This window comes from Sorex fumeus, unplaced genomic scaffold, assembly GCF_029834395.1.
Source record: "Sorex fumeus unplaced genomic scaffold, SorFum_2.1 ptg000034l, whole genome shotgun sequence".
Lineage (NCBI taxonomy): Eukaryota > Metazoa > Chordata > Mammalia > Eulipotyphla > Soricidae > Sorex > Sorex fumeus.
In genome coordinates, this window is record NW_026606091.1 from 11,056,501 (window position 1) to 11,081,398 (window position 24,898).

At 40.3% G+C, this 24,898-nt stretch overlaps 1 protein-coding gene and 1 pseudogene across 1 annotated transcript in view; one reads left to right on the top strand and one right to left on the bottom strand.

Moving 5' to 3' along the window:
* Window positions 1-24,898, top strand: part of FOCAD (focadhesin) — a 339,599-nt gene that overhangs the window by 251,676 nt on the left and 63,025 nt on the right. The window contains exons 22-25 of the mRNA XM_056117152.1: window positions 848-940; window positions 9,272-9,360; window positions 17,592-17,636; window positions 23,173-23,278. Of these exons, the coding sequence (XP_055973127.1) occupies window positions 848-940; window positions 9,272-9,360; window positions 17,592-17,636; window positions 23,173-23,278 (333 nt within the window). The remainder of the gene's footprint in view (window positions 1-847; window positions 941-9,271; window positions 9,361-17,591; window positions 17,637-23,172; window positions 23,279-24,898) is intronic.
* On the bottom strand, window positions 14,355-14,465 carry LOC130026739 (uncharacterized; annotated as a pseudogene).

Consider the following 24,898-nt stretch of genomic DNA (forward strand, 5'->3'; position numbering starts at 1 on the left):
AGAGTTGACCCACTCCCCTCCAGTGTATACCGGATATGAGAATCAGCCTGGCATGGGGACAGACTCAAGTTTTAGCTGTTTGAGTTTAGATGAGATGAGTTACAGGAAACATGAAATGTGATGCACTGTGACTGTTTTTCTTGACTGATCTTTCTTTAACAGAAGCAGACCTCAGGAAGATTTGTTGCAAGATAGCCATATACTAATAGGTAGAAACAGAAATGACTATGAGAACCAGATGTTTTGTCTGGGCCACTCTTCAGAAACAGAGTTTCAGTGTTGGCATATATCATTTTTCTCTTGTTTACCCACATTGATTAAAGGGCATTTATCTCATGGTACGCACAATTGCTGTGTGCAGTGCTTGTTTGCATCCTTTTGCCGTTGTGGTTTCTACACAACATGGTATTTCTGTTGGCAATTTAAGTTTATTACTTTAGAAATTGTCATATTGGAAGTCTAGGATGTGAGCAATATTTATTTTTATTTAAAATTACTAGGGGGATTTGTTAGACAAAACTTAGTTTCCTAACACTGGCTAGAGGCTTTACAGAGTTTCCCCCTTATTTTCAAGGACACATTTGCATTACACATGCATCTTAACTGCTCATTATTGTAGTATTTTATTTGCTTTAGTTTAGAAAATTCCAGGCTTATTTGGTTTCTCTGCAGGATTCTAAACTCTTCTCCTTTGAAAATACCTAAAAGATCTTATTTGTAGTTGTGATCCTAGACCAATTTGGTTTGTTTGAGAACCCTGTCTTAAATAAAGGGAAAGAAAGAATTGCTCTAGTTTTCTTTTGATTGTTTTAATGACTGACATTGTGCTATGTTTCCGTCCCCCCAGGTTCACATCCAGCTTCTGGAGTGGCACCGTGCAGTGTTTCTCCCTCAGGCTTGGCTTGCCTATATGACTCGGGCTTATCATGCCATTTTACAGGTAACAGACCCACAGGAGGGTTTGCATTATGGCAGATTTCACTGTAAATCTGCATTTCACATAAAAGTGCTTAGGAAAACAGCACTATCGAAACGGCAGTACTGATTTTTTACCCTCATTAATGAACGTGAAACCAGGGCCAAAGAGATAGGCCAATGGGTAGGGTGCTTGCCTTGCATGTAGCCCACCCAGATTAGGTCCCCAGCACCACACATGGTACTTTGAGTCCCACCAAAACTAATCTTTGAGTGCAGAGCCAATAGTAAGCCCTGAGCTCCATCAAGTGTGGCCCCAATACACCCCCCCCAAAAAAGAAATGAGGCATATAGATAACAACAGATGTTGATGTTCCCTAAATCTGTGTCTTGTCCAGAGCTTCCCTTTTTAAGGCTTCCCTCTAACTTTCTGCTGGACTTCTCCCAGTTGGCCCGTGTCTCTGAGTCTCGGTGGGAGCTCAATCCAGACTGAACTCATTGTCTTCTTATATTTCTGTGCCTCCTCATTGCTGGACTTGCTTCCGCCTTTGGCCTTATTTAGGAGATAAGGCCTTCACCTGAGTTTTATGTTTCAGCTTTGCTAAATTTCTTTACATTCCCAAATTCAGCATCTTTTCCCTAACTGCTTGACTTTGACCCGCATTGTTTCTTCTGAGCCAGACTCTGCCATTCTCTCTTTGTCTATCTGACTTATGCTTCTTCACCAGAGGCTTATTTTTTTTAACTGAGAAGGCAACCCTGTGCCCTCTCCTAGCCCCACTAAACCACAGTCCTCTTACATGCCACCATAGACCCTGAACTACCCCTTTGGAAACTATTTCACCTCAGATTTTTGTCCAAATAGTGATGGTTGTTGTTAGCTCCTGCAGGCTCAGAGGTGTGTTCACAATAGCCAAAATCTGGAAACAACCCAAGTGCCCTAGAACAGATGACTGGTTAAAGAAACTTTGGTACATCTACACAATGGAATACTATGCAGCTATTAGGAGAGATGAAGTCATGAATTTTGCTTATAGATGGATAAACATGGAGAGTATCATGCTAAGTGAAATGAGTCAGAAAGAGAAAGACAGACATAGAAGGACTGCACTCATTTGTGGAGTATAAAACAACATAACATGAGGTTGACACCTAAGGATAGTAGATACATGGGACAGGAAGATTGCTCCATAGCTGGAATCCTGCCTCATTTTTTAAGGTGAAAAGTAATTATGAATCTACTTGGGACTAGATGAACGATGAGAAAACAACTCAATCCTTCCTAGCTTAAAACTCATCTGTTCATAATTGCAAAACTATTTCAGCAACTTAATGCCCCAGATGATAATATTTCCATGAAGTATCAGGAAGTATGATATTATGATTAAAGGGAACAACTGCACTAAAAAAGGTGGGAGGGGTCAAGAAGGAAAGGGGAGAACTGTCAGAGCATATGGGCTTTTGTATTCTCACCTGAAAACCATGCACTAACAGACCTTATTAACCCTAGAGTATATAAAGTACTTGTAGGATCTTCAGAGATTCTGTCTGCTTAGAACTGAGTAGGGCCCAGGAATGCTCCTCTTCCTCCAACTGCCAGGTGATGGTGATGCAGCAAGTCTGTCATTCACACTGACACAGTGCATTAGAGCAGTGTTTCTCAGCTTATTTCCAACTGTGACTCCCTTCCAACCTTATCTCCCCACTCCGGTCCCACCCCCACCCCAACACCCCCAGTATCCTGCCCGTTGGCTCCACAGTCTTCTGTCCTGCTCTCCCATTCATGTGATTTTCTTTCTTTTTTCTATTTATAATTAATTAAATCATAATTTTATAAAGTAGTTCACTGGAGCGATAGCACAGAGAGTAGTGCGTTTGCCTTGCACATGCCCAACCCAGGTTCGATTCCTCCGTTCCTCTCGGGGAGCCAGGCAAACTACTGAGAGTATCCTGCCTGCATGGCAGAGCCTGGCAAGCTCCCTGTGGCATATTTAATATGCCAAAAACAGTAACAGTAAGTCTCACAATGGAGACATTACTGATACCCGCTCGAGCAAATCAATGAACGACGGAAGTACTACAGTTCACAATATTTGATTACATTTAATATTCGAGCTCCAATCCCACCACCATTACACCTCCCCACCACCATATTTGGATGTTTCCATCCAGAATCCCAACCCCTGCCCCAAGCAGAACCAAAATAATTTATTCTGTATTGTTTGTTATGAATAAATGGCTGAAAATGCTCCCAGAAAACTTTTCTTAGAGGAGAGTGTGTGAAGATTGTTGTATTTTACCCAGAGGCCATTAAGCCCTTCTATAAGAGATTACTAGTATGTTGTTAGGAGTTGAGCCTTGTGTGCATTTTCACCTGTGGCCCCCTTGAAATCTTCTGGCGACAGACAGCAGAGGCTCCCTTTGGAGAAGTTCTGTTTCAGGCACTTCCCTGAATTACACTGGAATTGGCATTTTTTTAAACTTTCCTTGGAACCCGTGTTTCCTTGAGCTCAGTTGATACACGTTTTCTTCCTCAACAATTATCGTGGTGTCCTGTGTGTTTTAAATAGACGTATAAATGAATTACTCTTATATACCCCGACCCATTATAGCTTTTATTCAACAAGAGTGAGAAACCCTACTGCACTTTTCTCACATTCATTTTTCTCTCCTATTTCGCGGTGTTTTCCTTTACCAAACATTAGCTCAGCATTTTACTGGCCCGGCCCTGGCCTAGGTGTGTGGAATATAAAGGGCATGATGTGCCCCCTTCCTGTAGCGAGCTCACAACCGTGCAGGAGCCAGCTCAGCCGCTAGCAAATCTGGAAAAGTATCTTCGATGCTTTTAGTAGACAATGCACAGAGTAGTCCAGTCACCTGGAGAAGGCAAGAACTCTCATCCTGAGAAATGAGCTGAGAATTCTATTTGACTCTTAGCATAAAGAAGGCTGAAGTGAACAGGATTATAGTAACTTATGTAGATGACTTGCAATTGATTTTTAAAAATAGCTCTGTGGTTGGTTTTTACAATGAGAGCTGCTGTTTAGTGAATAACAAGTGCACGTCCAACACTTAACACGTATTATTTTAATTAGTCTTTAAAGAAACCCTTGAAGTCGGTGCTGTTAGCCCCATGAATAATGGGATTATAGACGGGGAAGCAGAGTTAGCTAGGGAAATAAAACAAAACATAAAGCAAAACCCAATAATCAGTGAAGGAAAAGAACTAAAACTTCCCTTGGATTTGTCTGACTCCTGAGCCTCAAGTCTTTTCCACTGTGCCATGCAATTTTCCTAACACTGTTATTAATTGTAACAGCAAATAATTTAAGTGGTTTAATATTTTGAAGGACATATCAAGTTATGAAAAGCCAGCTGAGTATTTTGAATAATGTAGGTCAGCTGTTCTGCCTTTTCTACTGTTTAGGTGATAATATAGATTTTTGTTTACTTATTTAAAATCTCTACTTTGAATTTCTGAGAAATCCAGTTCCATTGGAAATCAGTGATTTTAAAGTTCAAAGTACAGACTATAAGATTTTCAGTATTACTTGTGAGGCACTGTTTTAAAGTTATCACAATTATTTGAAAATACCTACTGATTATTTGAATTGTTTACAGGCTTTTCAAAATGAATCCACATACTTAAATAGAATTTTCGGTATCTTCAGTGGCTAGGCAGCTCCCAGACTCCTTGCCTGTACAAGGAATTTCCATGCTGGAGAATGCTTCTTCTGTATAGGACTTGTTATTACGTCCCTCTAGTGCCAGACATACTTCATAGTATTAAACCAGAGGATAATTTAAAGGAGCCATGTCTTATTTAATTAAGGCTTGGAGATATGCTAAGAGGCACATTTTACTTTATTTCCTAGAGTCTGATTATGATGTAAATATGTTTGAGATCAGAATACTACTTGTGGTTTTCCTTAGGTGTCTGCTTCCAACCTTATCTAATTTTCCCACAAGAACGTGGATTTTGAATTATAGGCATACCAAAGTGGTTGACCTACAGGGATATTTGTATTTTTCCTGGTAAAAAAAAATTTTTTTAAGCCCTGCAGAAACATGATGACTGACAGTTCAGAGTTCATTTTGGTAAAGTTGCTTCCACAGTCATCTTTACCTTGTTGCCCTGTGGGATGCAGAAACATTCAAGGTCTGTAGCTTTTTGTGTGAAGGGTTCATTGGAATCATAAATATTACCTCAAACAGCAGAGAATTAAAGCAGGTTGATTATAGACACTTATTTCCTAAGTTGGTAAGCTAGGTAAAAATTAACTTGAAATCAAGATCAGGAATTGTGGCCCCTAATAAATGTGTTTCTATTGCATTTTTTTATTGTACAGAGTTGGATCTAGTTGAACTTGCCCACAGTAATTAGCAAGCTCTTGGTTATATAGACTAAGTTTTGGTTTTGTTTTTTAAGTAAGAGGAATAGTATACAGGACACTAATTAGGACCCTAAGGCAATCCAGAAATCTCTATTGACGTGGTTGTTCCAGCCCATATTTAGTCTTTTCTCTGCCAAAGATGTTTTCATTGCTTTATTGACAAGTCTGTTAACCAGAAACAGAGGTGAGGGTGTTAACTGCTTCTGGATCTCTCTTTTACCAATAGCTAGAGAATTAGAAGCAAAGCAGATCTTTAAGAACATCTCCTAACATGGACTTGGTGGGAAAGATCAGGGAGACATACCAGAAGAGGGAACAATGGAAGAGCCTCTGAGAAAACAGAAAAAAGAAAGAAAAGTTAAAACTTACTTACAAGAGAATAATTGATCATGGCTACAGGAGAAATTGGAGTTGCAAGCCTTCTCAAGAGGCTACACATGTACTAGCTTTTGTGTGTTTATTTCTTTAACAGTTTTTAACTTTATTTTTTTATTTTCGGTCAGTTTTGGCAAGCTACCCGTGACGTATTCAATATGCCAAACACAGTAACAACAAGTCTCACAATGGAGACATTACTGGGCCCGCTCGAGCAAATGGATGAACAAGGGGAGGACAGTGCTAAGTGCTGCAGTCAATTTGAGATAGACGTTGTAGAAAGTAAATAGTTGGGGAGTAAAGGGACCAGAATTTAAGATGCATAACTAATAGAGGCGATAAAATTAATTTTACTGCCAACTCTCTTGGGAGGCCATTATCAATCTTAAATAGTATCAATAACTTAACAATTTAATCATCTCTGATTTCATCTCTGTGGGACAGAAAGGAAAATAAAGGGTCAGTATTTTTTCTTAGAAAGCATGGAACTGTGGGTATTACTGAAGTTAACAGAAACCATGAAGGCTGAAAATAAAAGCTTATCAAATCTGAGTGCTTCAGATATCAGAGTATCTAAACCAGTTAGACTTAGACACTTTTCGGTATGTTCAGAAAAGTTGTGCTGTGTATAAGGATTCCTCAGATTGATAAAACAGTCCTTGCCTTCACTAAGCTCACAAGGTAATAACAGAGCATCTGAGATGAATAATAGAGCATACGGCTCTGTGCTCTAGATACTGCATTTGGAAAAATCTTTTATTCAGAAGAGTATGCATATTAATTAGGGGCTGGAGTGATAGTACAACAGTGGATAAGGTTGTTGTTGGACCCAACCAAGTTTGGGTGCAAACTTGCCAGGAGTGACCCCTGATAAGAATAAACAAGAAAGAAGGGAAAAAAGGAAGAGAATGTATATTTAAAAATTCATGAATGATTATTTCATAAGAAGATAATGAAGGGGAAGAGAGTTTTTTGTTGTTATTGACATCAAACCTGATAATAGTAACTGCTTTTTGAAAAATAGATATTTGGGGGGTGGAGCATACTCCAAAATAGCAGAATGTAGGATGAGGGTGAGGAGGAGTTTGAACCACACCTGGCACTATTCAGTCCTTAGTTCTGGTTGGCTCTCTGGTTAAGAGATCTCTCCTGATGAGCTCACAGAGCCAGATGCAGTGTCATGAAACAAAATTGGGTCAGCTGGGCTCAAGACAAGCTCTTTAACCCCAGTACTTTCTCTCCAGCCCTTTCAATAGCTATCTTTTTACATTATTTATGACTGTGCTATTACACCATGAGGTAATTGTTAACTGCATTTTATAATGAAGGAAACCGAAGCTAAGAGAAGTAATTTGCCCATATTTGCACAGCAAATTAAGTATAAATGGAATACAGTAAAGCATTCCAGCTCCAACGCCCTTGTTCTTTTTGTTTGTTTTGTTTTATTTTGTTTCTGTGCTGTGCACCCCTAGTGGTTCTCAGATATCACTCCTGGTCAGGGAACCACATAGGGTTCCGGGATCAAACCCAGGTTGACTGCATACAAGACAAGCACCTTACCTACTGATTATCAACCCTCAGAGCCTCATATTTAATCCTTCAAGTTATGTTACTTCTCTCTCTCGGATGTGGACACATACTCTTTTTTCCTCCTGTGGGATAGAAAGATTCATCTATATCTATTTCTTTTAGTTCTTTTGTTTATCTTTATAAAACCGTTTTTACTAGGTACTATAATTTACAATATCGTTGGTCATACTTTTCATGTACGTGTAATTCAGACACCACACCTGCTGCCAGAGAGAGCCCATTTCCCTCCAGCAGTGTCCCAGGGACCCTGACCATGTAAGCTCAGTTCTATAGATAAAATTTTCAGTTCTGATGACTTTTTTTTTTAATTATTGATTTTGGGATCATACCCCAGGGATTTCTCCTGACTGCTCTATTTCTTTTACTTATAGGAACATACTTTTCTTTTTTCTTAAAGTCAATTAAAGAGTGTGTGTGTGTGTGTGTGTGTGTGTGTGTATGTGTGTGTACAGAAAATTAGATCCAAAGAGTAAATTAAAATTTGAAGAGATGCTTAATTCTGTTTGTAGCACTGTAGCACTGTCCTCCCATTGTTCATCAATTTGCTTGAGCAGGCACCAGTAATGTCTCCATTGTGAAACTTGTTACTGTTTTTGGCATATCGAATACGCCAGGGGGAGCTTACCAGGCTCTGCCATGCATGTGCGATACAGTAAAATTAAAATTATCATGAATCAGCAGTGGGCCAGAGCAGTGGTACAGCAGGTAGGGTGATTGTCTTGCTCACCGCTGACCCTGGTTCCATCCCAGACATCTCATTTGGTTGCCTGAGCACCGCCAGGAATAATTCCTGATGAGAGCAGAGCCAGGTGTAACTCCTGAGCATCGCTGAATGTGACACACACCCCCTCCAAAAAAGAAAAGCACATAATGAGCATAATAGGAAAAATTTAAAAAAGTAAAAATAAAAAAATAGTAAAAAAAAATTTAAAAAGTAGTAAAAATTTTAAAAAATGAGCTAGAATAGTAAAAATTAAAAGGCTAGCAGTTCCAAATTTCTGGGAGCATATGGAGTAACTAGAATTTATGTAACTGTCAGTAATAATGTAAACTGCACTACCTCTTCAGAAAAATGGTTTGGTGATAGTAATTCAATATAAATCATGAGTTTTGTATAATTTAGGATTCATCGAAAAGCAAGTATTTTAACGACATTAAAATAATGTACTTGGTGATGAAGTAGAAGGACAATACCTGAGGACTGATTATTTTGCATTCAAAATAATCCTGAGTGTGAGAAAATAAAAAGATAACAAATATTTAAAGGTGTTTCTGTTAGAGAGATGCTAATTTTTACTATATAGTAGAAACTGAAAACATGTTAACATGTTTTCTTGGTAAGTTCACCCAAAAAGGAGAAATGTTGACATGTTTCTCTTTGTGTTTTATATTTTATGCTTAGCCATTTTCTGTCATTCTAATACTGATTGTCACTCTCCAGTCTTAGTGAACTATCAGTTAAAATGATCAGCTGCAGGCATGGAACACTCCTCTCCAAAGGGTGTGTAGGGGTTGGGGGTGGGTGGGGCACACACCTGGCAGGGCTCAGGGCTCTGTGACCAGGAACCTCTCCTGGAGGTGTTTGAGGGACTGTATATGCTGCCAGGGATTAAACTGGCTCTACTGTGTGCAAGGCAAGTGTCTTACTCTGTACTCTCTCCCCTGTAGGGGACTGTTTTATTTTATTTTTTTTTTTAGTGGGACCTATGGAATTCACATCTGCTTTCAGTTCAGAGCCCCCAGAACAAAGTGCTCTGCAGTAAATTTTCCAAACAGAAAACTTCTCCAGGATATGCTTGTTTAGTGACTATTGAAATACTTGAGCCATGTTGTAATTATCTCTCCTCACACATCCTCTTTCATAATCTGATATGCTATCAGGAACACTTAAGGTCAACTGGGAAAGCATACATCTATTATTTACATGTTTTACAAAGAAATTTAAGATAATTTCTGCCCTGGAGCATGCCTGCTGATTGATGGTGTGTTTCTCCCAGGGAAGAATAGGAGAACTGGAGTTGCAGTTAAAACATGGAAAAGAAGGACCCGAAGAGATTCAGCACAAAAAAAGCACAGCCTGGCTCTGGTAAGGAAATGGCTTCCCGCAGCTCATTATTTATCCTAAGAAATGAACTATGAAAAAAAGGAGCGACTAGTTAAATTTTTTAATTCATTGAGATAACATGGGTTTATATGAGTAGGAATGTTTATGTTTTAGGGGTACGGTGTTAGCACATTAGGATCACAACAATCCTTTCCTTCCATCCCCCTTTCCCCTACACACGCGCACCTACCTTAATTCTGTTCCCAGAATCTACGTGTTTGTTTTTATTGAAAATTGTTTATTCCCTTGCTTTGTGTCTATGTATACCATATGTGAGTGAGTTTGTCTGGTATTTGTCTTTCTCCTTCAGACATATTTTACTTAATGTGAGCCTCCCACCCTGTTCCATACATGCAAAAGGCGAGACTTGATCTTTTTTTTTTTTTCATATGACTGAGTAGTATTTGATTGTGTATATTTAAACCCAGTTTCTTTGTCCACTCATTTATTATTTGGCACTGACATTGTTCCCAGGCAGTGGATATTGTGAACAGCTCTACATTAAGTGTAGTGTGCATATGTTTAGCGGTGCCAACCTTATAGGTCTTTGTGTGTGTGTGTGTGTGTGTGTGTTTGGGTCACACCTGGTGATGCTCAGGGGTTACTCCTGGCTCTGCACTCAGGAATTACTCCTGGCAGCGTTCTGGGGAACATATGGGAGACTGGGAATCAAACCCAGGTTGGTCGCGTGCAAGGCAAATGCCCTACCCGCTGTACTATTGCTATACAGCCCCTCAAAGGTCTTGATGTTGGGGATTTTAACTTTTGAGCCCGAGGTAAAAGACAGAGATCTGATAGAAATATTTTTCATCCCCTTCCCAGAAAAAAGGATTTACTCACAAAATTTTACTATTTCAATTGTTTTCTAAAGCACTGGAAAAGTGGCTTGTTTTACCCCAAAAATGATTCTTTTACATGCTTGTGAGTGAAAAATTTTGTTTTTCCTACTCAATTTGCACCTTCTTAAGTCACATTTAGTAAAGGAATACATTCCACAACCCTGTTCTCCCTCCCAAAGACATCTTCCTTATTAGGAGCAACTTTACCGTTTCACAGCTTTAATTTTTTTGGCAGACACCCCCTAGTGAATTCCCAAAGTATTATCTATAAATGTATAAATGATGGCAGATTAAAAGCAATTTAAACTGTTACATGGGTTGGGATGAATACCTTGTCAGATTAATGTTGCAGTAGCCTCATCTCAGTAAAGGGCCTGTGATCTAAATAGCTTTGCCTGAAGCCACAGGTTTCTTTCATCTAAAAATCTCCAAAGTTTTTTTTTTGGAGTTAGATTTTTTTTAAACGACAATTGGTGTATATATTTGCTATTATCTTTTACGTATAATTTTCACCTTCTGAAAATGATAATTTCATGAAAGTAGTATATTGGTTGTCCTCTTTAAAAGTCAGAGAAAGTAGGGGCCATGAGATACTGAACTGCAGGGAGGGCACTGGCCTTGCACGCAGTCAACCAGGGTTTTACCCCCTGCACTCCATCTGGTTCCCTGAGCTTTGCCAGGAACAGTCCCATAGCACAGAGCAAAGAATAAGCCCTGAACACCATCGGTGTGGCCCAGAACCAACCCCCTTTCCCCCCTTGCCCAGATAATTAACTGAAATACAAAAAAAGATAAAATGAAGGATATGAGAGAAACACTGAAGTCAAGACTTTTTTTTTTAATTTTTTTTTTTTTATTTTATTAGTGAAGCACCATGAGGTACAGTTGTAGATTTACAAATCTTTGTGCTTGGGTTTCAGTCATACAATGATCAAATACCCATCCCTCCACCAGTGCCCATTTTCCACCACCATGGATAATATCCCCCCCACCCCCCCTCCCACCCTGCCTCTGTGGCAGGGCATTCCCTTTTGTTCTCTCTCTCTCCTTTTGGGTGTTGTGGTCTGCAAAAGAGGCATTGAGTGGCAAACATGTTCAGTCCATAGTCTACTTTCAACATGCATTTCCTCCCCTGGGAGGATCCTCCAAACACCCTTTATTTGGTGCTCCCTTCTCTATCTGAACTGCCCTTTCCCCTAGAATACCCGGCTGGCCTCTAAGCTATGGAGTAATCCTCCTGGTGTTGATCTCAGCTATTCTTGGGTATTAATCTCATATTTTGTTGCTTTATATCCCCCAGATGAATGCAATCTTTCTATGTCTATCCCTCTCTTTCTGACTCATTTCGCTTAGCATGATACTTTCCATGTTGTACCACTTGTATGTAAATTTTGTGACTTCATCTTTTCTAAGAGCTACATAGTACTCCATTGTGTAGATGTACCAAAGTTTCTTTAACCAGTCATCTGTTCTTGGGCACTCAGGTTTCTTCCAGTTTCTGGCTATTGTAAAGAGTGCTGCAATGAACAAACAAGTGCAGATGTCACTTCGACTACACATTTTTGCCTCTCTGGGATATATTCCCAGGAGTGGTTTCGCTGGGTCAAATGGGAGCTCAATTTCTAATTTTTTGAGAAACATCCATACTGTTTTCCAAAAGGGCTTGAACTAGTCGGCATTCCCACCAACAGTGAAGGAGTGTCCCTTTCTCGCCACATCCGCGCCAGCATCGGTTGTGTTTAACACTCGGAAATCAATCAACATAATCCATCATATCAACAAAAGAAAAGATAAAAAGTATATGATCATATCAATAGATGCAGAGAAAGCATTTGACAAGATCCAGCACCCCTTTATGATGAAAACCCTAGCCAAATGTGTATAGAGGGGACTTCCCTCAACATAGCTAAAGCCATCTACCACAAGCCTACAGCAAGCATCATCCTCAATGGGGAAAAACTGAGAGCCTTCCCTCTAAGATCAGGGACGAAACAAAGATGCCCACTCTCTCCACTGCTGTTCAATATAGTACTGGAAGTACTTGCAATAGCGATTAGGCAAGAAAAAGATATTAAGGGCATTCAGGTAGGAAAGGAAGAAATCAAGCTCTCACTATTCGCAGATGATATGATACTATACTTAGAGAACTCAATAACCTCCACCAAAAAACTCTTAGAAACAATAGACTTGTATAGTAAAGTTGCAGGCTATAAAATCAATACCCAAAAGTCCATGGCTTTCCTATACACAAACAGTGAGAGAGAGGAAAGCTACATGAAAAAAAAATCCCGTTCACATTCACAATTGTGCCCCAGAAAATCAAGTACCTAGGAATCAGCTTAACTAAGGAAGTAAAGGACCTGTACAAAGAAAACTACAAAACGCTACTTCAGGAAATAAAAGAAGACATGAGGAAATGGAAAAATATCCCCTGCTCATGGGTCGGGAGACTTAACATTGTCAAAATGGCAGTACTACCGAAAGCATTGTATAAATTCAATGCAATTCCTATAAGGATACCCATGACATTCTTCAAAGAAATGGAGCAAACACTCCTGAAATTTATATGGAACAATAAGCCCCCACGAATAGCTAAAGCAATTCTTGGGAAAAAGAAAATGGGAGGAATCAACCTCCCTAACTTCAAACTCTACTACAAAGCAGTAATAATTAAAACAGCATGGTACTGGGACAAAGGCAGAACTGCAGACCAATGGAACAGGGTTGAATACACTGACATCTCCCCTCAATCATATGATCATCTAATCTTTGATAAAGGTGCAAGAAATGTGAAGTGGAGTAAGGAAAGCCTCTTTAACAAATTGTGCTGGCATCACTGGACAGCTACATGCAAAAAAATGGGCTCAGAACTCTGCCTAACACCATGTGCAAAAGTAAGATCAAAATGGATTAAAGACCTCAACATCAGACCAGACACCATAAGGTACATTGAAGACAAAGTTGGCAAAACCCTCCATGACATTGAGGCTAATGGTACTTTCAAAGATGCCACGCCACTGGCCGAGCAAGTAAAAACAGAGATAGATAAATGGGACTATCTTAAACTAAGAAGCTTCTGCACCTCCAAAGAAACAGTGACCAAAATACAAAGACAGTCTACAGAATGGGAAAGGATATTCACCGAATACACATCTGACAAGGTGTTGATATCAAGGATATACAAAGTACTGGTTGAACTCCACAAGAAGAAAACATCCAACCCCATCAAAAAATGGGGCAATGAAATGAACAGAAACTTTCTCAAAGAAGAAATCCGAATGGCAAAAAAGCACATGAGAAAATGCTCTACATCATTAATCATCAGGGAGATGCAGATCAAAACCACAATGAGATACCATCTCACACCTCAGAGACTGGCCCACATTCAAAAGAAGTCAAGACTTTTACTCTAGTTAAAAATATGAAGTTCTGGGCCCAGAACTGGAGCGATAGTACATTGGGCAAGGCATTTACCTTGCACATGGTTGACCCTGGTTCGATCCCCAGCATCCCATATGGTCCCCTCAGCACCACTAGGAGTAACTCCTGAGTGCAGAACCAGGAGTACCCTCTGAGCATCGCTGGGTGTGACCCAAAAAGCAAAATAAATAAATAAATAAATAAATAAAGTTTCCTTAGTATGATGGGGCAAACAGTTCTATGTAGGATGAAATCATTCTTAGAACTTGCTAAGATTGAAGGCCTAAATAAAAGGATAAATAAGAGACTAAAAAAGGCCACCAGTGGAAAAATCAAATAGATGTTAACTAGATATGTCTAGAATTTGGGTATCAGATATGTGCTAGAAATAAACATCTGGTAACCATCAACATATTTTTGTGGGATTTGAGTTGTTTTGGTTTGCGAGTGAGGTCAAGAACTACTCCTAGCTCTGTACACAGAGGACAGGTCTAGAACCTGGGAGTCTGGCATACAAAGCATCTCTTCAGCCTAATTTGAAATCATAAATATTTACATCTGAAATATGACTGCATATTGGCTATATTTAAAATCATAATGTTAGATATGATCACATAAGTGAATAAAGAGTAAAAGCCAGTTGACTGACCTTTGGGACATTTCGACATTTAGAAGTGAAGAAGGAGAAAGAAAATTAGTGATTTGATATAGGAAGATTAACAAAATGGGTTAGATGCCACGAAGTAGGTGGCAGTGCCTTAACTGTATGCGTGTTGCAGGCCGAAGCCTCTTCCATCCTTGTCAAGGGGAGTGCTAACCTTCTCTCCTGGCTGGAGCGATAGCACAGCGGTAGGGCATTCGCCTTACAAGCGGCCAACATGGCCGACCCGAGTTCGATTCCTCCGCCCCTCTCGGAGAGCCCGGCAAGCTACCGAGAGTATTGGATATGCCAGACACAGTAACAACAAAAGTCTCCAATGGAGACGTTACTGGGCCCGCTCGAGCAAATCGACGATCAACGGGAGGGCCTTTACTGCTCGAGCAAACAAAATGGGATGAAATTTTAAAAGCCAAGGAAAGAAAATGTTGCCATAAAGGAGCATAGGTTTGTGTCAAAAATTTTGGGGAAGATACTAGAGTTGGAAAGCAAAAATTAACAATAATGTTCACCTCTTGAATGTCATTGGTGACCCTGACAGGAGCTATTTAAATGGCATATTATAGAATGATATAGATAGAATTGGTGGAGATAACTGGACATACCAAGTCTAGACTACTGATTTAAATGAGTTCTGATGTATGAGAAGTACTGAAATGAGGCAATAGCCTATGAACTTTTTCTTCTTTAAATGGTAGATACAACACCTGGAATACTAGTAGAGATGGAAAAGTTAGTGGAGCTGCAGAGAGAAGGGAAGTGGTTTGAGAAAGAAACTATCCACAAGTGTAAATAAGGGTTGAATGCACATGGAAGTATAGGCAGGTCATCATTTGTAAATATTCAATACTAATAAATGATTGAATTACTGTTACTCTCTTTAGGCAGACTACTATCAGACAACATATTTTAAGATAACTTGATTGACAAATGGAATATAAATACAATTTGTAACTACAAAAAGGTTGGCTCATTCTCAGAGAATGCTGAATGGCTAAGATTTTATTATATTTCAGATGTAATATTTATGATTGCAAATTAAGCCTGTTTTTGCAGTTTTTTTATATTTATTTATTGAATCACTGTGGGAAAAGCTACAAAGCTTTCAGGCTTAAGTCTCAGTCATATAATGATCAAACACCTTTCCCTTCACCAGTACTTATTTTTCACCACCAAGAACCCCAATATACCCCCCTACCCCTCCTAATGCCTGTGAGGCAGATGATTTCTACTTAACTCTATCTATTTTGATTACATTCATTATTTCAACAAAAGATGCACCATTATTGTTTAGGGTTTCTACCCAACAGTTAGAACTGATGAAAAGGCATTGTGAAATAATTTGTTTTCTATATCTGGTTATGGGAACCATATGATGTCACATGGCCGCAATTACAATTGCAGCCACGCGATTTTGGATTTCTGATATTTTACTTATTAAGTCTGGAGGGATTTCTGCCAAGAGCCAGATAATTACGAGATTGGTTTCTGTGGCTATGGAGCCATGGCTGTGCCGGAGAGCCGCTTATGGGGGGCAAGTTGTAACCTCGGTAGGGTGTGAAGGATGAGCCAGTAACGCCGCCCTTCCCATGAGGTTGCAGTTGCCCCGTCACCCGCTGGCTCATACCTGGCTTTCCAATAAGCTCTGAGGCGGCGGCCACCTTGCTGCCTGGGGGTGAGGGGGGAGGCGGAAGGGACAATACCCTTTCCTTCCCAGGGAGGCATGGTACCCTGGATTAACGTATAGTCCATTCACTTTTCTGCCACAAGCTGCTGGGCTCTGCATTAAGTCCTTGTGCCAATGGAGCCATGTCCGTGCCCTGTATTTGCAGTTTTTACAGTATTTATAAAAATTTAACTTTCTGTAACTCACGATAAAAATGTCTGATAAGGTAAAGGCCCTCCCGTTGTTCATCGATTTGCTCGAGCGGGCCCAGTAACGTCTCCATTGGAGACTTTGTTGTTACTGTGTCTGGCATATCGAATACGTCACGGGGAGCTTGCCAGGCTCTGCCGTGCAGGCGAGATACTCTCGGCAGCTTGCCGGGCTCCCCGAGAGGGGCGGAGGAATCGAACTCGGGTCGGCCATGTTGGCTGCATGCAAGGCAAACGCCCTACCGCTGTGCTATTGAAATGTAAAATTGGCATTTTGATTATTTTGTATCTCAAGTCTAATATTTTTAAATGTATTCTTTAAACATTTGAATACTTTTCTTTAAATTCACAAGAGTATTGTTTTCTTTCAGCTTCAGTATGAATTTTATCATAATATTTACATACATAGTCACTCCTTCATTTCTTACAATTTGGAAACAGTTCATTGCTGTTTTGGTGAGCTCTTTCATAGAAAAGCAAAATTATCTTAGTTAGGTTAATAACAAAAATACTATAGACCAGGAGGTTTAAACCAGTGGTTTTCAACAACAGATCTACGAACTGATATAGGTTCATAGATATAAAATATTGAAAGTCCCTAACTTAAAGAATTAAAAACTTCTCATGACTCTGGAATCCAGAAGGCCAGGAAATCAAGAACCAAAGTGACAAGGAGATTTGGTGCTGATGAGTGCCTGCTTCCTGGTTGCAGATGACATCTATTTACATGGCAGAGGACAGAGAAAAGAAAAACAAGTTCTCTGTTATTTTTTATAAGGGTACTAATCCCAATCCGATGATTCCATGATTACATCCCGTGAACTCTGGAAGATGCCAACACCAAATACAACACATTAAATCAGCAGAGCGATTTTTGGAGGGAACCAAATAGTGAGTTCATAACAGAAGATTTTATAAATCAAACACTGTATGCTTTCCACAGTTTAAGAGATGGCATCCTCGTAACATTGTCCAAACATCCTTCAGTTGCACCTACCTCCTTCTCCAACTCTGCTAAGCCAAACAATGAATACTGCCGCTTTCTTAGAAGCAAAAGCCATAATTACAATTCTTTTACTTCACACTAAAATTCCCCATGTACCGTTTTCAGATCTGGAATCATGGGCCAGAATCATAATTTAACTACTGTGCAGTGGGTAGGGCCCTTGCCTTGTATGCGGCCAACCTCAGTTTGATTCCCAGAACTACATGTGGTCCCCTGAACCCTGCCAGGACTATTCTCTGAGCTCAGAGCCAGGAATAACTCCTGAGCACCACCAGATTTGAACCCCCTCCCCCCTCCTCCCCCAAAAAATTCTAGAGCAATTGTCAGGAGGTTCTTGTTAGCTGATGGCTAAGCACAGTGATTGGTTTCTTGCTCTACCTTATACTCTCAAACTTATTTTCCATTTTTATTGCAGGGTCCGGGACATGTTGACTGATGAGATCACCAAGGCAGCTGCAAAGTAAGATCCATTTGTTCTGTAACCAAAAATTTTCTCTAAATTTTTTTCTCACGTATACAATTTCTTCATTTAAAGGAAAATTTTCCACAATTTTAAGGTTTGTAAGGGGCTTTACAAAAAATTTTAATCAGCTGTGCTTCCCCCTATAATATGTGTTTCTTTGTGGACCCAGCACAGACATAGAACTTTTTACTGCAAAAGTTCTTAAGGTTGTGCCTCTGCTTGTGCCCTGAAAAATGCTCTGTGCTTTGGTTTAGGGCCAAACGCATTTATTTAAAGAGTTAGAATTTTGTTTCCTTGTGGTGGTGGTATGTATGCATATATGGGACTGTGTATGTGGGAGGGTGCACCTTGCTAATATGAATAATTTGTTTGTTTGTTTTTGCATTTTGGGTCATACCCAGTGATGCTCAGGAATTACCCCTGGCGGTGCTTGGGGGGCCTTATGGGATGCCGGGGATTGAACCCGGGTCATTCACGTGCAAGGCAAATGCTCACGGTACTATTGCTCCGGACTCGAATATGAATTATTTGAGCTCTCTAAAAGATTATTAAATATCATCTTCAAGCTAACAAATATCTTGAAATCGTATTTTGCTTTCGTTCCCCTTGTGTTATTGAATATAAGATCTAAAAATTGGACTCTTTAAGTACAAAAAGTGAAAGTCCAGTCAAATGGTATTTTCAGTCATACTCTTACTCATTTAGCCATATTCTTACAGATTAACAAAAATAGCTTTGAGTATTATTACGCCCTTGAAATTTTATCATGTATCTTAGCTCTTATCAAGAAAACTATACACTAATGAATTTGTTTAGACAATTTCTTTAGGTTCCTTTGCTAACATGCGGACTCATCAGTTACACACACTCCTCCCTTCTATCAGCACTTTGAGCTGCTGCCATTCCTGTCTGACTTTTCTTCTTATCCACCAGATAACACAGATATGCTGTGACCCAAAGAATTTCATGTGTATCCAAAGTCCACTGTATCGAGAAATATTTAATTCCGGCACAGCGGATAGGGGGTTTGCCTTGCACGTGGCCACGACCCAGCCGACCTGGGTTGGATTCCTCCGCTCCTCTCAGAGAGCCCGGGAAGCTACCGAGAGTATCTCGCCCACAAGGCAAAGCCTGGCAAGCTCCCCGTGATGTATTCGATATGCCAAACAGAGTAACAAGTCTCGCGATGGAGACGTTACTGGGCCCTCTCGAGCAAATCGATGAACAACGGGAGGACAGTGCTATAACTTACCCATATTATGTTCCAGAACATTCTATAATTAAGTAAGTTTTGAGGAAGGGCGGTACAGAGAAAGTAAGGGAGGGAGGGAAGGAAGAAAGGAGGGCGGGCGGGAGGGAGACTGGAAAGCCTCCGCCAGCAATTTCTTAAAAGGCATTTCAGTGTGAAGTCTGATCTCGGCACATGCTCACTACTCAGCCCCGTGTCTTCTGAATAAAGTAAAGGAAAGTGGTAATCCTCCCCTGCATTTAGTTCCGTGGGAGGCACTGGAAAATGTCTGTTGACATATCTGTTGACAAAACGAATACTAAAGTACAGAGAGGCTTCTATAGGGATTCATTTGTGTCTGCTTATCTAGTTTGGTGAATTGCAGACCCAGTGGGAGAGCACTCAGCTGCATATTGTAGAGGAAGAGGTGCTGGCTTGTGGAGGACAACCTGTGACCTTTACCTTTCCTAGTTGGCTCTATTACACGACCTGCTTATATTCAGTTAAAAAACAATGTTCCAACATTTGCAGCAAGAAGCTTGAATGCTTTCTATGAAGACAAGCTATATTTTTTTCCTCTCTAGTAGCTTTTGCATTTTCCATTCTAAATTTTTGTATCGGCAAGACTTTAATCATAAGATTTGCAAAGCATCCTTTCGTGACTAACACATAAAGAGAGTGTGTTCATGTTCTCAACAGTATGATGGAAAATAATTCATGTTCTTGCAGTTACTTTTCCATCAATAATCTTAAAGTATTTTATAGACCTTATCCCATAAAAGCAATCCTGACAATTCTAGGAATGACAGCAGATGAATGGGAGATATTTAAGGTCTAGAGAATAATGAGAGAGGAGAAAAAAATATTACTCTGCAGATTTCTGTTTGCTTGTTCTCCCTGGCTTCCTCCAGCCCTGTGAGGACCTCACCACAACCTCCTGCTAGTTTAAGCTTCTGCATCTTGGACCTTAGATGCCACGGGCTCCATCCTGTGTCCTGTGTAAGGTTTGTCTTGTTCGGAACTGTAAGTTCTGTTTAAGAAGTAAGAAAGCAGTCATAATCTTGCTCAATGTGAAAGCATCAAGGGTAGGGCTAAAGGAGAATAGGGATGCAGACAGAACCTGATGATTGATTTCAGTTTATTTTTATTATTGCTAATGAAATAGATTTAGAACTGAAGATAAAAATCCCTGAAGGATTGGGTCACTTTACTAATATGTAATGTAATACTTTGTCCCTAAGAAAGCATCATTATAGCTCATCCTTCCTTGTGCTTTTTTAATTAGGTTAATGGCACCAGTTTGTTTCAAAGGACAATTTAATTAAAATGTCACTGGAGTTGCCTGGATAAATACTGCAACTGATGCTGACATGTTATTATGCAAATTAGCCACTACTGCTTGGCTAGTAGGGGATAGTTGTTTGATCACTATGATAAGTTTTTTTTTTTGCTCAATGATTATACATTTTCACCTGACCAGCTTTACCTTTAACTTCTCTCTCTCTCTCTCTCTCTCTCTCTCAAGACTATCTGTACTGAGTGTCTTCTCTCTACAAGCTAATGCTCTAGGAATATAGGGAAACAAAGGATGATCAAGAGGGGCCATGATATCTTTGTGAAATTTATTGCTCAGCCTAGGCACATGTTATGTGAACAGTGGACCAGTTTTTTTTCTTTTCAGAGATTAATGTCTACATTTGGATTGGGTCTGCAACCAAAGATCTAATTACTAGTGACTCTAAGTACATTTTCCTCTATTTTTCAAGAATAATACATGTTCAGAAATGCCATGACCAGTGGAATGTTTTTAAGAAAACAACATGATTTATTGTGGGTAATGTTTTAAAACCTTTTCAGAGTTTCAGGATTAAGGAGATACTTCACATGTCATCCTTCTTATGTCCTTGTTTTAAAATATTTTGCCACCTGACATGTGGTGACAATCTAAGTTTTTCCTCAAGGTGATGAAAAGAAGGGGCCAAAATTTGAGATCTTTGCATCAGTGAGAATTTAAAACTGTGTTTTTAATCTAACTTTATGGATTCATAGTCACTTTTGTACCAGCACAATGTTCTTAAAAGAGCTACTTGAAATAAAATATTTAATTTTTTGTTTGTTTGTTTGGTTTTTGCAGAACATATCAGGTAGTGCTCAGGTATCACTCCCTGTGCATAGGGGACCATGTGGTGCTGGGGATCAAACCCAGGCCTTTTTTTTTTTTTTTTGCTTTCTTTTGGGTCACACCCAGCAATGCACAGGGCTCACTCCTGGCTCTGCACTCAGGAATTACTCCTGGAGGTGCTCAGGGGACTATATGGGATGCTGGGAATCAAACTTGGGTTGGCCATGTGCAGGGCAAACGCCCTACCCACTGTGCTATCGCTTCAGCCCTAAACCTAGGCTTTCTACATGTGAAACTTGTGCTCAGCCCATTGAGCTATCTCTCCAGTCCCTTAATTTTGTCTTTGTTAAATTGTGTTTTGGCTAGAGCCAAAAGTCTTGTCTTGTTTTGGGTTTGGTTTGGGGTTTTTTTGTTGTTTATTTTTGGTTTTTAATATTGTGTTATGAGTAGTTGTATAAGTGTTCAATAATTCTCACTGTAAAACTCTAGCAAAACCAAGTTGAAGTCATCTATCTTGATCTCATCTTTCATATTATTTTCTAACCCCCATCCAGTCCCAGTATGAATACTTATTGTCTCATTAACTTAGGGCAGGCTTCATAGAGGAATAAATTAAGGCATGTGAACAGAATGACCAAGTGTCAAGTGTCAGGCCCTACTGAGCTTCTATACCCTAAGGTAGAGAGAGAAAAAAACAAAAGTAAAAAAATGATGAAGGAATCTGATAATGATAAGCTCTACGTCTAACTCTTGCCGAAGGATAGCGAAAATACACGACTCCTTACTGTGCCCTAACTTTTTGATGCCTGCTGACTCGCATTCTTGGTGGTGACTAGCCCTTGGACTGGAGAGCAAGATGAGAGGTACTCCTCATCCCATTTAGCTGTTCTATTCCTGCAGTGGCAGGGTAAGCAGGAAATGGTTCTTGGATGCACACACTTAGTGCCGGCTTAGTTCTCAAGACCAGGTTTGGTTTTGTTTGATTTGATTTAGGGGTCACACCTGGCTGTGCTTAAGGCACATTACTGGCTCTGCACTCAGGGACCACTACTAGAGGAGTTTGTGGGGACCATATGTGGTTCCAGGGATTGAACCTAGGCCAGCCACATGCAAGGCAAGAATATTACCCTCTGTACTATCTCTCCAGCCTTTAAGTCCAGGTTTGGAAAACATTCTCTTTTTATAGAAACTCATTATTCACAGGACTAACCAAGAACTGCAATATTCGATGATTTGGCTGCTCTGTTGGCTGAGTTCTGTTGTGTCAGAGCTGGCAATCCAAGAACAGTTCATCAGTGTTCCAACTGGGATTTTATTCTGTCGGATCACCTTAGAATTATGAACTGGTTTTAAAAAATGTGCATTAGCAACTGGTGATTTTATTATTATGAAAAGATTTTAATTGATGCAAAACTCAGAAGTCAAAATTCTGTTTCTATTATTAGAAAACTACTGTGTGGTTGATATAAATGGGCAAATGCCATCCAAAAATCTGAAAACAAGCATCTCTCTCTCTCGCTCTCTCTCTCATTGTCTCTGAGTCTGTCTGTCTCTCTACCTGTCTCTTGTCTGTCTCTGTGTCTGTTCTCTCTCTCTCACTTCCCCCCCCCCCCAATTATATTACAAACCAACTGTGGGTGTGGTACTGTAAGGGAAAAGAAGGGTTGGAAAATGACTGGCTGAGGAGACTCCCAGTGTGGCAGATTGCTAGCCAAGTATGCCAGCTAAAAGAGTCCTAGAAGCTGCACCTCAGTGCCTTAGAAATGCCGGAGACCATTCTCTTCATCTGGGGTTGTTCTTAGATCCATCCTTGGTTGTGTTTTTAGAATATATGGGAAAATTTGAATTGGCCAAAGATGACACAGAAGATAGAAAATGTAATGTCATATAAAATGAGACCATAATTCAAGGTAGAAAGAACTCAGATATGTGAGCTTTGCATTTTCAAGTTACCCAGAAAGCACCATGACCAGGCTATTTGCAAGAGTTAAAAATCAGCCCTCGAACCAAAAGGAGGAAAGAAGCTTTTGGCACCGGGAAATAAACAGACCTGCGCTTATGAGGCTCTGTGAAGGAATGAAAGTGCTTTCTGACCTCATCTGCCCTCTTTATAATAGCGCCTTCTCTTCTCCTGGCTAATGCCCCCAAATCCTGTCTTGGAATTTTTTTTTCTTTTTAAACAGGGAGAGTCCAGTGGTCAAAGGCAATGCATTGTTAGCCCTAAGCAGCCTTGCTGTGGTGGTCTCCAGACACGAAGCCAGCCTCTCAGACTCTGAGGGGGTCCTTGAGGTGAGTTGAGGGTGATGTGAATCAACTGGGCTTTTGGTTGTGGGCTGTCTGGAAAGCGAGACTGTCTCTTTCAGCCTGGCTTTTAGGTGGTGTGGTCCTGCAGTTAGGGGCTGAGCGTGTGACTGCCGCACCAGGCTGTGCGAATCTGTGGGCCTTTGTGCTGTGCGCCTCAGTGTCTTCCTGACTTTCCTCTGCGGCTTCTCTGTGTTGCTTTCCCATCACAGTTAAGTGGTCATTTCTATTTGCAGGTACCAATTTTATGCAACTGGGGTTGTCTTTTTGTGATTACATCAATGGTAACCAATCTGAAGAGGTTAACTAGGCTTACTAAAAGTGAACAGTGCTGTCAAAAAAGTGATAAATAAGCAGTGTTTACTGACGGAAAAAAATTGTACTCTGCATTTTAATTGTAGATGTCAATGACAAAGTGCCTATTCATTTTTACAAAGCATTTATTTCTTAATTAAACATGTGGCAAACTGGCCAGTGTTCATTTCCAATGTATTTTTTCAGATAATTCATATCAGTCAAAATAAAAGGCATGAATTTATTTTTCTCTTCAGTCCCATTATCTGATAGTTATTATCTGGAAGCACTACTGCAAAGGTGGGGGGGGAAAGAAAAGGTCTTGAAGAGTTACAGTTACATCTCTTTTGTTTGTTTTTGTTCCTTGGGCCACACCTGGCAGTGTTCAGGAGCTATTCCCAACTCTGTGCTTGGGGATAACTCCTGGCAGTATTTAAGGCCCAGTATATGGGCTGGAGCGTTAGCACAGTGGGTAAGGTGTTTGCCTTGCACGCAGCCAACATGGCCGACACGAGTTCGATTCCTCCGCCCCTCTCGGAGAGCCTGGCAAGCTACCGAGAGTATCTCGCCCGCACGGCAAAGCCTGGCAAGCTCCCAGTGATGTATTCTATATGCCAAACACAGTAACATATCTCACAATGTTACTGGGCCCGCTTGAGCAAATCGATGAACAACGGGAGGACCGTGACCATGACCGATGTGGTTCAAGGGATAGAACCCAGGCCTGCAGCTTGTGTGCGATGCATGTTCTCCAGTTCATTGAGTGCTCTCTCCAGTCTCATATCTTTATGCTTACATTTAACTTGCTCTTTGACATTTGGGGGTTTTTTAAATTTTTTTTGGCTTTTTGGGTCACATCCAGCGATGCTCAGGGGTTACTCCTGGCTCTGCACTCAGGAGTTACTCCTGGTGGTGCTTGGGGGACCATATCAGATGCCGGAGATCGAACCCGGGTCAGCCAAGTGCAGGGCAAAAACTCTACCCATTGTACTATCGCTCTGGCCCCCTGGTGTTTTTTTTTTTAATAACCCTTTGCTTTATTCTTTCCATCTGTAAAATGGGATAAGGATATTTACCAAATACGATTATAGTAAGGATTAAATTACTTACAGTGTGTAAAGCACTATGGCTTATTGGTAGTAAGCATTCAGCATTAGTAACCACTGTGGTCAACATCAGCATATATTTCATCCCTTCTTGCTGCAAAATCTGGACTGACTCAGGTTTTTTGTTTGTTTTTTAAATTTAGCCTCCCTCTGTCTCCATAGACTCTCATCTGAGCCATCTGTACTTTTTCCACAGTGGGCTTTTGTT